The sequence below is a fragment of the Bradysia coprophila genome (assembly GCF_014529535.1).
Source record: "Bradysia coprophila strain Holo2 chromosome IV unlocalized genomic scaffold, BU_Bcop_v1 contig_81, whole genome shotgun sequence".
NCBI classification, from domain to species: Eukaryota; Metazoa; Arthropoda; class Insecta; order Diptera; family Sciaridae; genus Bradysia; species Bradysia coprophila.
The window spans coordinates 2,794,797-2,809,035 of record NW_023503375.1 but is presented as its reverse complement, the minus strand read 5'-3'; the positions used below and the strand labels follow the sequence as shown (position 1 = coordinate 2,809,035).

Below are 14,239 nucleotides of genomic sequence, written 5' to 3'. Positions count from 1 at the left end.
GGCTGAGGTGAGAAAATCACAATTTTCTCGCCTGCGTTGTGAAAAAATAGTTATTTGTTTACCGATTGGAGAAAATATGAAATTTAAATAAAAGAGCGATGTTTGCGGCCAGAGCGATACGAGAGCCGAAAATATCGCTCTTCTTAGAATTTCTTTTTTCTCCAGAGGTGAACACAACGTTGCCGTTGTCGTTTTTCTCCACGAAACAAAGCCATTCGCCATACCATTTTCGAAAACATGAACAAAGTGACAGTTCAAATGAGAAAAGTTTCTATTTTCTACCCACGTGAAGAAAGTGCTGCACTTTCTTCACTAGCAATGTCATTTGATCAGTTGTCAAGAAAACACTCCTTTCCTGCCAGGGCCTATTTTAAGGAATTTAATTTAATTTCCAAAAATTTCCAAAATTTCACAAAAATTCTTAAAATTTCCAAATTTTGTTTTCTGTTAGATCTCATTCCGAAGTAATCAGTTAAGCTCAAAGACATGAAAAACAACTTAAAAAAGCAGTAAAAACAACATTTACGATGCAATCGGTTGTGTTTTTAGATGAAATGAAGAAAAGTGATGGAAAAATTTAAGAATTTTTGGAAATTTAATTTCCTTAAAATAGGCCCTGCTTTCATTTTAATTTAATTTTAATTTTAATTTTCATTTTGTCGTTTAATCTCCGTGACGCCTCACTAAATATCGACCACGTATGGAAAGTCTCACCCCGAACCAATTATCCTTTCGAAAATACCCACCGAAAAATAGATTTCCCAGAATGCGTCCAATTCACTGCATCACAATCACTCCATAATAAATGAACTTTACAAACACAATTTTCTTTCAATTGCTATTATGCGAACTGTTCATTATAATTATTGTTGAGGTAATAACCCATTACTTTTAATAATTTGCTGTGTTTTACGTTTGATATTATTATTGTAAGTGCACCCAATTTACATACATTTCATAACTTCCATTCACAACAAAATGAAAATGACTAATGAACAATGTTCATATTTAGAGTTGTAATACTTCTGCACCGGAAAATACAAATAATTCATGCAAAATGAACATTAATCTTGTATTGTTATTATATGGTCAACCATTGTGTGATTGTACCCGGGATATAACATTCCGGATTTCAAAGTAATATTTATATGTATAGTGGCTTTGCATAATTTAGTTCAGCATACGTGAGATATTGTTTGTAAGCTCATGATGAATTATGAGCCAATTTTCAAAAATTGCTGATTTCCAAGGTATCGTCTTAATACACAACACACGTAGCATATTGTGTCCGGACCCATGTCTCAGTAGAATGAATAGATAGATTATGATTTAATTAGTCGAAATCCGAATAGTTTCTTTGTTACGAATATTTTGTCCCAGTGGGAAACGTTTCGAAAGGAATTACAAATTTATTTTAGTTCAAAACTACTGAATACAATTGTAAGTAGGTTCGAAGGCTGTACTTGTATAAGGTTCACAAAAAGGTTTACAAAAATTTCCGCTTGAAAATACTTAGTGAAAACAATAATAAATAGAGGGGACGTTCGTATATTACGTCATTGTTCGACCACTTTTATTTTGACGAGTGAGAGAGTATAATTCTCTACAAGTCAAAATACCAAAGCCCAAACAAGTATATGTAAGTCATTTTATTCTCGAATGCGTGCAGAAATGATAATACAGCAAATGGAATCCCGTCATGAATTATGTTCGTGGGGTGGTGCGAATGTATCAATATATCATTCATCAAATCTATTACTTCTATCGATTATCTATCTATCTATTCGCACATTGTGCCACTTTATCAGCCACTTTATATATTTTGGCTACTTTTCGCACATTTATAACACATTGAAAGTACTTCTAAAAGGCTCATAACATAATTTTCGAAAGAAAGAAACTAATCGTGTATTGCTTATAGATTCACACGTAAAGCAATTCAAAGCGTCGAGATTTGTGATCAGACGTTTCGAATACTGCCATCTCATTAATTTAGGATTAGTTACGAAGCGGAATGGATTCTGTTGATAACAAAGCTGACCATTCGTTTATAATATTGTATATTTGATCTAGAAAGCTAAAACTTTTCCTCACTCCAACAAATTGTATTTGAAAAAAAAAATCTAGCGTTCTACTCCAGCGAGCGATGAACCATCATTTTTGTTATATAACGAGAGTTAAAAAAATTTCAACACTCACTTCCAACAAATCAAAACCTAATGGGAGCACAACGTAACAACAATTTTGTATAATAAAAATATTATCCCGTAATAATTCAAAGATCGAACCGCTTTTTGTTGAAAATTCAACGATTCAGCATTGTAGCAGCGTATATAGCACACGCAATTAATTAAACGAAATGTTATCTTAAATCATCATTTATGGGACCTTCCTGAATCAATATTTACAAATTATATCTGAATATTTCGTGTAAGCTGATTACAAACCATTTCACAGATTATTGGAAAATTATTCATCTGAAGAACCCTAAGGGGGGTCGTTCTCATATGATATTACTGTGCAATGTGAACACTATTTAACTTAGAAATTCATCTTCTATCAAATAAATATATTGAAGTAACCAAATGTAATATACGGAATCATTTTGAGAAAATTACTTTGAATTTGATGTTCTGTTCACAGAACCGTAACAGGGTTCTGGCCCAGTGGTAGTTGAACTAAGATATGTCTACAGTTCTTTTACGCCTCTTCGAAAGCTAGCAAGAAATTTCATCTGAGTAATGTTTTCCTATTGATTTTCGTATAGCACATCATTTATTATTAAGTCTAGTAATTCATAGTATCTATAACAGATGGTTGTACCCTTAAACTGTTACATGTCCCAATATGAATTCTTGATTTTTATCGAGAACAGCTTGCCAAATTTCAACAGAAATCTCTTAACTCTCAACTATACAAATTCTAGATTTAAGGTGAAGAAATGTGTCATTGGTCATGTGCGAAGATTGTTACTAATTGTTATCATTTAATTAATTTCAATGAATTCGCACGAAATAGCTCGTTTTTGAGGTTATGTAAAACACATGTCTGCTACAATCCAATAAATCTACATAAAGAAAGTTTCACTCGCTTCGCTTGCATAATGTCAATTACCCTCCTCTATTTGCTGTTGATACAGCAACCATGCCTTCCGAATATTTTGTTAAAATTGCTGTGAATTTCCCACTTACGACAAGATTTATTGAACCGATTTTTCATTTCTGTAGCTACCTCACACCCTCAAGAGAAATGTGAACTAGTTACGGCTCTGGTTCTGCAATAGTTGTTCGACTTGCGGATTTCGTATATTATACTTAAGTTGGTTGTAAGCCATCGTGAAATGTAATCAAATACAGGAACATAATATTTCATAAATAATGTTGCTACCCACATCATTATGTTTCTACCCAATATTATTTTGAAATGGTTTGCTTAGCAAAATATTTCATCCTCAATAAATATTAAATATTATTTATAAAGGGGCTCAGTGTATGTGTGTGTGCGGCTGTGCCAGCCTGTGTACAAGTTTGTTGTTTCTGGATGGTAAAACATTTATAGTGAATTTAATATCGAATGATTTGAGGTGAACACACTGCTTGAAGGTATCAAGTTGCTGCCTTTTAATGTATCATTTACAATTTAGATTACTTTTCGTCGGAACGAATGTCATCTTATATAGCATAATGTATGTAAAAACTAAGGAAGTACTAGATTTTGTTTCCGACAGTTGTTTTGACGTAAAGAATTCGATGGTATGCCTGCAACGACTGTAAAAGTCTAATCTTTTTTTTATTGTCAAGCCTATGGACGGTGTATTTCATGTTTTGTACTTCGACAACCACAATTACCTTTTCTATAAATTGATACACGAAACTAACATTAAAACCAAAACGTCAGCACAGCATTACCCAGAAGTAAAACTTTATTGCAAAGTTTTAACATTTACTATAATCACGTACGAGTATAATAAAAATCCGAATGTGATTAATGAAATGACTTGCACATACAGAAATATACGGAAATGGCACTGTTAACATTGGTGTGAGGTGAAGCATGTAAGTTTGCTAAAGTTTACAAAGTTTCAATTCTTCATCGTCATCACCAAATATTTCCTAAATAGCTGATGTTATGCTCGAAAGTTTTATAATCAAATTGGCTGATTAAATACGATACTGTAGCCGAATAACACATTTGTAAGGCTTTCGTGTCGAAGAAAAGACAAAGCTTTTATGCTCTGCAATTTCACTTTATTCAGAAATTTGAATTCAGAATTAAAGCACATTGTGAATGTGAATATTATTGTCATATGCTAAGACCAGACTCGACAATTTATCAAAAAATTACATCAATCATACATACGCTTAACAAATATCACTTTTTGTACTAATGGCAACTGATTACCAAATGACACACTTCGAAATGAATTTGTCTTTCTCATGAAGCACTTAAACCGCTACTCCTCTGGCTTTCGATAATAATTCCTGAGAATAACAACAATGACAAGGATACGTGAAAAATGAGAAAGACGAAGTGTCCTTAAATTTCGATAATACGCGTCATCTCACTTCAATTCAAACTGACAAAAATATTTCGCCTAAGCTGTTTTCCATCTACATCGAACAACCACCCGTGATGATGATGATAAGAGAAATATATACCGAAATTGCCGCATTTAATTTCACTTATTACAAAAAGAAATTCCCCATTCGCAAAAGGAGACGGAATTTTACTTCATTATTTTTTGCGTAGGTTGTAATCGTATTTTTTTGATGGGATTGAAATACACATCCCATCAGGGTTACAGTCAATTCGGAATTGATTCTGAGTTCTATGGTGTCTCGTTGTCGGTTTCGTTTAAAATTCCTTTAAATTTGTACAGGGGATTATTGTATTCATTGCCAATAATTGATTTTTATTTGTTATACAATGGAAGCATTTTAGATCTTTTTCCTGTATGGTTAGGTGGTTACCATGGGACAAAAGACTTACCGTGGGTTCAATATCTTGAAACTGTTATCTGGTATCTGTACGAAAAGGTTTTAGATGTTCTTGTTAGTGATTTATACTGTCAAAAGCATATTCTCGGATAAAATCGGGTAGTCAACTGGACATGGTTGGAGCGCAATGCCCGGACGTTCACCTATTAATATAATTTAATTGATATAGTCTGAAATTAAAAACCAATCTAGTGTGAAGTGTTTCTCACATTAATTTTGTGAATAATTATCCGCCGCTGTACTGAACACATTTGTGAATGCCAAATTCCATTCGGGCAAATTATATCTAAGTTCAAAGCAATTAACTGTGAGTGGAAAAACGTTCGCTACAGAACATCCAAAAATTAAATGAATTCAATTTACCTTCAGTTGAATGAATTTCGAACATAAAAGAATGAACAAGAGCATAATAATGTTGAGCATGCAACTGAGCAATATTTTATTGAAATTAACGTAATATTACGGCAACTTTTCTACAATCAGTTAGAGAATTAACTTATAACAGATTATGAACTGTTTGACGCAAGAATACCGTCGGTATAATAATCGAATCTACAACTTCTTTTGGTTGTAACCAAATCTTTCACTTCGTTGACACACTTTTTGTCTTGAGTTTTTCGCTATATAATTGAACACCAGACTAAAATTTCGGTTGTGTTGATCGTCGACGCGTCGGTGTTTCTAATAGATGTATGTATGAAATGTGAAAAATGTATTGAAATTGCTTTCTTACTTGACAAAATGTTGTATTGCTTTGACTTGACCAAAATTGTTGAAAAAATTTCTTTTATTCAACGAATGGCGAACGAAACGTGTTACCATTTACGATTCGTGACGAAACGTTTTACCGTTTACAATCATAGTGGACGAACAACAGAGCAAAACAATGCTGATTTCGGCGTATCACGCCATCATCAGTGCACGTATGTCTTCGCGATTACTATGTGCATATCAGCACGACACAAACTGAAGTGAGCATTCATACACTTTTTCGTCATTTGTTAAGACTCTTTGTTTTTCGTGTTACATCTCTCACATACAGCTTTTTTGGATCTGTGACATCCGACAATTTCCTTTTGGTAATTTTAGTGACAATAAATGAATTGTCACTACAAACGCGCACAGTGCGGCAGCCATGGCGCCAACCACAACTGCGATGCATAACTTCAAAAAGTATCGGTACAATTATTTATAAAATTTTTGAATTGCTTGGTCAGTAATTCAATATTGGCAAAATGTTGTATTGCGTTGACTTGACCAAAGTTGTTGAAAAAATTTCTTATTCGGCAATTTTACTCCCTATTTTCTTTATCAAATTCAGGTCAAGTTTTCCGAAAATTCCAGATGTTTCTGAGGCGACCGGCACGAAAACAAATTGATTTGATAGTTCGGAATAAGTGATTGATTTTGTCAACTTCTGCTTTCTTGGCTGCATGTCCTGTATGTTTTGATGTTGAGCTCAAATATGATGGAGCGAGGGTGTTTCTGCACATATAACCCCAGAGCAATGATTTGTCCTTTGCCCAGCGTATCAGAGTTAAACGTAAACAGTTTAACTGATAAAATTACTACAAGCGAACTAAGTAACAAGGACAGCTAGGCAAGGTAAAAAATGCCATGAGGTATTGGTAGCAAGCTTAAATCTCCATATTAAATTCAATAAACAGACAGAAGTGAACGATCGTGAACGAAACAAAGCTAATTTAAATCACGTTGCGTCAGCAAATACGCTTTTAATGAACGACAAAATTGATTAAGGGTAAGAGGATTTCCGATCGTTGGCGGAAGGCCATTAAACAACGTCTGACCAGAATAAAGCAGGCATCTTTTGCCATAGTTCAATGAAATCTTAGGCTTCTTCAGCAAGTAAGAATACCTTGTTCTGTAGCAATTGAGGTTGGCCAAAAACTGTATTGACTGATGTTTCAGATCATTGACACGATAAAAACGAATTTGCAGACTGCATATTCGTACATTGAAGCTCGCGTTGAACTCTTGTGATTTAAATAACTAGTTACGAACAGCACACTTGCTTCATTCGTTGGATGAGACGACACAATATTTATTAACCTGTTATATACGGCTATTCATCTGATATCGATAATGACGACAAAAATAATGACAAACTCTAGGTGATATTGTCCTTTATGTAGTAATGAAATACATGTTAAAAAGTTGAAGTACAAGACTTGAAATCAATCGATTAAAAATACTTTGATCGATGGAAGTAATGGACCCGAGTCAATAATACTGGTCATGTGCTTGCCGTCTCTACGTCGAAGGGATAAGATCAAGCGTAATTCTCTGCGTCATTCCGTCATCTGAAATTCTCACATTTCCCAATATTCCAAGTATTTTATTTGTTGTGAACTCGAAGGCTCGCTACAACCCACAAAGAAGATTTTTGTAAGCGATAACCTCGTCGACATAATAATATCAAATAACAATATTTAACCGAAAAATGTTGACTAAATTTCATATCATTTATCACTATTTATCATCAGGGCAAATATACTCAAACTAATAGCTTCAGCTATTACACCATCGCATATTCCATTAAATCATTTTGTTAAGTCGTATTAAATTACAATAAAAATATCTCATGCAGTATTTTCGTTAAGTTAATATTATTAAATGTCGACGCTAAAATGAAACGTATACGAAACATGAACATGACTTACTTAAACGATGAACTGCCAGGAAATGTTACCATAGTTCTTCGATGCGTATACGTTTCTTCATGGGAAAGTTAATTTTCGAATAAATGGGAAAAATGACTGTGAATATATATATATTTCTGGGGTATTGTATGTGTGTGTGTGTACACACAGCCCAATTATAATACACAACTGACAATTTCCACTTAATGGAATTAAGTTGAAAAACGTTATACGAAATGTAATTAAAAGACTCCTTTTATCTTTTCCAGTGCGGTTTATTTTATGTTTGGCTGCATTGTAGTTTTACATGAGAAATAACTTTGTCTATTTCAACCGGGAAAAGCATTCAACGGTTCTTTTGATGTGGCGTATTCGCTATATTTCAATACAGTATAACATCGTTGCAAGAAATTTGACAATTTTAAAAACAGAAAGTAGACTCAAGTTTATAGCAAGGTATGCCGAAAATCCTTTATGCTCCTTTATAAAGATGGAATCTTCGGAGTGCCTTTCTTGAAGAATACGAACAATGCACATAATCCTACCGAATCCGAACATGTAATGTGCAGAAATAACATTGGCATTGATATACGTCTAGGTATACCAAAAATGTACATACACAGTGCATGGTGGCTGCTATTCTGATTAGGGTAAACCACTTACTGTGAACCTGTCCAATAATTTCGGTGAATGTCTGAATGCAGTAGTTGAACTCACTAAAACTACTTTTATGCCCACAACAACCACAACATAATTAATGTGGTAATTTGTTCCGTTTTTCCATTGCGTTTAGTTTTAAAATTGTAACTCACAATGTGAGTCTCACTCACATTCATGTACGAAAATTTACATTAAAATTTCGCTTCTTGGAATTTCCATTTCAATTTCGTACAGATTTTACACAGATGAGACTTCAGGGTTGCACTTTGTTCTAAGTGAATAGCAAAGTTTAGTAATTTGAAAATTAGAAAATTGATAGCGAAATAGTTATTCATGCAACAAGTTGAAAATTAGGTTGTTTTTGTCATTAGATGTGATGTTATCAAACGAGCGAAGCGAGCGTATTAAAAAATTCTATTTTGGCAGCGCCATTACAGAAATGAATCGAGTTACGCCGAGGAATGATTTCTTTATTTTGCTCATCTAATAGAGCACTTAGTACATTTACTATTAGGAGAACACATTATTCAATACTAGCTATGTGCGTCGAAAACAGTTCTTCTAACGGTTCACAGAATTCTCTAGCAGATATGTCAATTCCTTTGTATAACCTGGGACAAAAAGCTTAACTGTGGATTACACAGTACTGTACTTTTCATCCCTAGTTATGCTTTCAGTGAGAAAACTCGTGCCTGTTGGAACGTGGCTATTTTCCCTTTGGGATATAATTACACCATGGAATTGAAATATAATACCAGGCTATTGTCTCACTCCTTCAGTCATTCCGTTGTAAAAAGTACACATCGCAACATCAATAGAAATTCGAAAACCCTTTCGGCGTTTTTTAAAAATAAATTGCAGTTACATCTGTGTAACGAGTAAAACAATAATTGTTCGATATGGATCGATTTCAAATTTAATTAAATACAATATCTGTATCTCGTTTATATAATCCTTTTATACAATTGGAATGAATTGTTTGTGTATTGTATATCATACCAACTATCGCATCAACACTCTATATATGCCCACGAACACGGACTGGTTCTTCAAGTTATAAGAATACAATTGGACTGGACAATTCTTTCGTATCAGAGTTCCTTTTAGTTAATCTTTTAGAAACGACAAGTCATTAAATCTGTTGCTTCATTTGAGGGAAGTATATTCTAGTGTTTTATACAAAATCTATCACTTCAATATTTTCAACATATATTCCGCAATATTGTTACTTGAGCTCTCGAGCTGCACCGTAGAAGGCGTTACTTTTTTATCAAAAAGGCACAGATCACGAGTTGTCATTTCATTTTTCTATCTAATTTTTTCAACAATCTTTGACGCGTCGTAAACTTTGTTAATAGTGTTGCCAGCCTACACCTGAAGTACCAATAAGAGAATACTAGCACTAGAACACGTCGCTAATTCTAGACGTCAATGTCGTTTCTAATCGTTTCTGTAAGGTATTGACGTTGCTCTTTAACTTAACATCATCCTTGCTCTATGAAAATGTTGCAATTGACAAATTGAATACATCTTCAAAATGAATCTCTAGATCTCTACATAGATTGACCTACCCACCACAGGGTCCCTACAGGCTTAGGTTTAGTGGCCTAGCCCCACCGATTCTAACGAGATTGATCGAAATTATTCTTTATTCTGATGAAAAATCTATTACTTCATTAATTTTAACATATATGTAAGCCTAAATTCGTCAATGTCTCGCCGTGTTTTTTTTCTTTCTGTGTCGCTTCTTCAGATTCTATCACAATCGTGAAATGAAATACGCAATGACCCATGCAAAATTCACGGCATATACAATGGGTACACAATCACATATGCATGAACAGAGAGATCAATTTTAATGTATACCAAAAGCTTTTTGTGATGAAGAATTAAAGAGAGATGTGTACTGGGGGATATAGGCCTTCGCTTTGCATAAAAATAAATAAATTAAAACCAAAAAAATATTTTTAAATTGATTTTTTCTGTTTTATTTGCAGGTAACCGTGGATTAGAGGCACCGTATGCAGTATTTTTTTATGTACATGGTGAATCGTTCGAATACGGATCGGGGAATCCGTATGATGGATCGGTTTTAGCTAGTTATGGACATATTATCGTAATAACTGTTAATTTTCGATTAGGAATTCTTGGTAAGTGGTGCATTACAAATTGGTATATTGAAATATTCCTCTGCTTTCCGTTTTGTTTTATATTTTGTGCCACCGAGAATTGAAATACGACGGATTTCAATATCGATAACTAGATTGAAATGTCCAAAATTACAACACCCGTTTTCATGGCTTATTACAACACTCAAACCAGTGTTGAAATGAAATTCGTATGAGTTATTACAGCATTCGTTTTAAAAAAATGCAAAGCAACGTGATCGATCAAATTCGAAGAGTGATTGTTTACAATGAAAATTCTGAATTTTTGTGCATTTGTCTATTTCAATTCTCGGTTGGCACAAAGCATGATGTGTTACACGTATTGTAATGAGATTTTTTCAGCACACGACCCAATTTTCCTTACTCGCTCCGCTCGTAAGGAAAACTTGGGTCTAGTGCTGAAAAAATCAACATTACAATACTTGTAACACAACATACTATTTCAACACTTCTGTGAACCTAAAGCATCAAAAATAATCATTGGTTGTGACGGAGCTGAGCCAATGAACTTAAATAAATGAAGAATTTTTCGATTGATATCATGGAATTTACTCGGATGTTACGTCAAACAGTGTTTCCCGTTTCTGAGTATTTTGAATGAATTCGTTTCCACTGTACTTGTAAAACCAGAGCATATATGATTCTATGTATGAATGGTATTGCCCGAAGTTTTATTTTCTCAGAAAATATGAGAATTTCTGCGTAATTGAAGCTCCAGAAAACAATGTACCAGGAATCAAATTTACTGAAGATTATACTTTCGAAGAAGACCCCTTCAAATGATACGTACCATTTGGTGTTTCGGAGATTCTAATTGAAACGATTTTACTCTCACCTCATGTGTATTTGAAGAGTTGTTACGTTCAAGGAGTTGCAACTCCCGAAGATTTGTAAGCAGGAACAGTTTATTGCAGATCAACATGTGATGCAAAACTAACTCAATTGCTTAATAGTCAATAGTCAGATACTGTGGCTTTCCGTCTGATATGCTTGAACGATTGCGGTGCAATCATTAAATCTGTTACTTCTTTTGTTTAAAATATTGTGTAGTATTTTACACGAAATCTTTTACTTCATTTGTTTAACCAATCATTTTACTTAATAAGACCACATTAACCACAACTCACCGCTTATTTGTGTCATTGTGGACGAAAGCAGATGATTAGCTGTTTCTGAACCAAGGTTTCACAATTTTCCCTTAAGCTGCGGGAATTTGCTTATAGATAGGCCTCACAACCAAACAGATAAATGGAAGTTTTGGCTAATACTTGAAACATCTAATTCCAGTCATTGAAAGTGTATTAAAAATTCCACGAAATCAATGCTAACTTTTTGCATTGTTGTACTTTTTGAAGTACGAATTAAGTACAATGACGCCAGTGGCGCTTCTTCATAGAGACCAATTGGACAATGGTCCAGGGCGCTGGGAATATGGGGCGCTGGAATATGCTAACAGAAATTTCATACTACATACGCAGACAGCTCGAGTCTTTAATCTTTATCGTCATCGCGTCGTCATAAATCCTTCAATTCCTTGCAATTCCTTCAATTTCTAATATTTCCTTATTAATTACCGGATACTTCGGCAGCTATGAAACTGCAGTCATTTCGAGGTTTTCGTTCGTTTTTTTTAAATTTGAAGGAAATATTAGAAAATTATTGGAATAAAGAAAAGTAAAGAAAACTTTTAGAAAATTGTTTCTAAAAAGTAGACAATGAATTGGATAGTAACAGAAAATATCGTGAAATTATTAGAAACTAATAGGAATTAAAGTGCAAATCCGCCAAACGGAATAATCCGGTAATTGAAGAAAGGAATAAGAAATTGATTTGCCACCCTTTTGGCCAGTGGTTTCCCCCTCGTCTCTGGATCCATTTAACCGATTTTTTTATTTTCGAGCTTAAACTTAACTGCAGACAAATGTGAGTCGACTAAGGGACAGGCAGTTCTAAGTTCTAATAGCTGCAATTCAGCGAATAAGTGAAACAAAGACGAAAATCGACGATTTGGATCCCTATAAAACAACAGTTTTTGAACCTTGCCAAAATTTCGAACAAATTGTATGGAACAAGAAAACAAGCCATCGGCGATTTTTAAAAGCTATGCGTTAAATGATTCAGTGGACCTTGCATTTGCAACAAGAAAAAATCCTCGAAGAAATTATGTTTTCACGATAGAAATCACGAAAAAAAGATCTGCATTGCTATAGGGTAGCCAAAATAGTTTTTGTTGCATATCACCGACAATACGTAACGCATTTATCTGAAATTATGGTCATTGGTAGAGGTGTTGAGGACGCAAATGTTGGCCTTTTAAACATTTTGAAATTTTTCGTGTATGTGGTGCAGTAGCTATAGGGGAAAAAAATTCCAACTTTTAGAGTGTTTAAAAAAAACTACAATGATAGACTTGGTCGATATGGGTGTCGTTGGGTAGGTAGTGACCTCTACTATCCATGACACCATACATCTACTGCGGCACGACTTTCGTTGAGCTTCAATTTTGATTGAAGTGTACTAACACAAAAATTCTCCAGAATTCCTCTTTTCTTCGTGTCGATTTTAATTTTTCTGACGTATGAGACAATTTTAAGTCAGGGCTGGAGTCACTGCCACCTTACGCGCTCCGTTTAAGGCCTATAATATTTGAAAAAAAACCAACTAATTCAATTTGGTCATATAAAAATTTATACGTTTATCGGGTCCACCTAACACTTAGCGTAACTTTCGAATCAACGCTAAACAACTTCACTTTATTTCATTAGAAAATGTATTATACCCGTAATCCCTTATACCGGATATCGTAACATAAATGACACGACTGGATTCAAGTTTAACGTTTGTGTACTCCAGCGAAATTAATTCATGCGATATTCCCTTTCAGCTAATCTTAGCTCTGTAAATAGTTTGAAAGTTTCATAAAAATTACGTTTATTTTTCAAAGTTAAATTGTTGCCATTAAAAATTAAGAAACTTTCTAATATCGTAAAGGGAAAAATGGTCATTAAACAGCAATATAAGTTAAAACCTTTGAGAAAATCGTCCACTCCTTCTTTTTATTCGAAAAAAAGGAAGAAAAACACGACCATTTCACTCCATGAAAAGCAGCTTTATGTAAGTTGCTTTTAACAATTTTAATATTATTTTATGCCGGAAAGTTTTTCTAATGAAAACGAAAAATATGAAATTAATTAAACTTTCATACATTGTGCTATGACGCTGTTTGCCGTGATATAAGTACAAACATCGTTTGTGCCACCGAGAATTGAAATACGACGGATTTCAATATCGATAACTAGATTGAAATGTCCAAAATTACAACACCCGTTTTCATGGCTTATTACAACACTCAAACCAGTGTTGAAATGAAATTCGTATGAGTTATTACAGCATTCGTTTTAAAAAAATGCAAAGCAACGTGATCGATCAAATTCGAAGAGTGATTGTTTACAGTGAAAATTCTGAATTTTTGTGCATTTGTCTATTTCAATTCTCGGTTGGCACAAAGCATGATGTGTTACACGTATTGTAATGAGATTTTTTCAGCACACGACCCAATTTTCCTTACTCGCTCCGCTCGTAAGGAAAACTTGGGTCTAGTGCTGAAAAAATCAACATTACAATACTTGTAACACAACATACTATTTCAATATTAAACCTAACGACTAAATAGTATTTTAAGTTTTCAAAACTGTACCATGTGAACATATACACACTCCCCACACACACAGGGCATTTATTAATTATGGCACGA

General features: G+C 34.0%; 1 protein-coding gene across 3 annotated transcripts in view; it reads left to right on the top strand.

The window, feature by feature from the left end:
* LOC119072420 (neuroligin-1-like) overlaps window positions 1-14,239 on the top strand; it is a 100,148-nt gene that overhangs the window by 22,267 nt on the left and 63,642 nt on the right. For all 3 annotated transcript variants that reach the window (XM_037177636.1, XM_037177638.1, XM_037177635.1), the window contains exon 3: window positions 10,315-10,467. In XM_037177636.1, coding sequence (XP_037033531.1) covers window positions 10,315-10,467 — 153 coding nt within the window. The remainder of the gene's footprint in view (window positions 1-10,314; window positions 10,468-14,239) is intronic.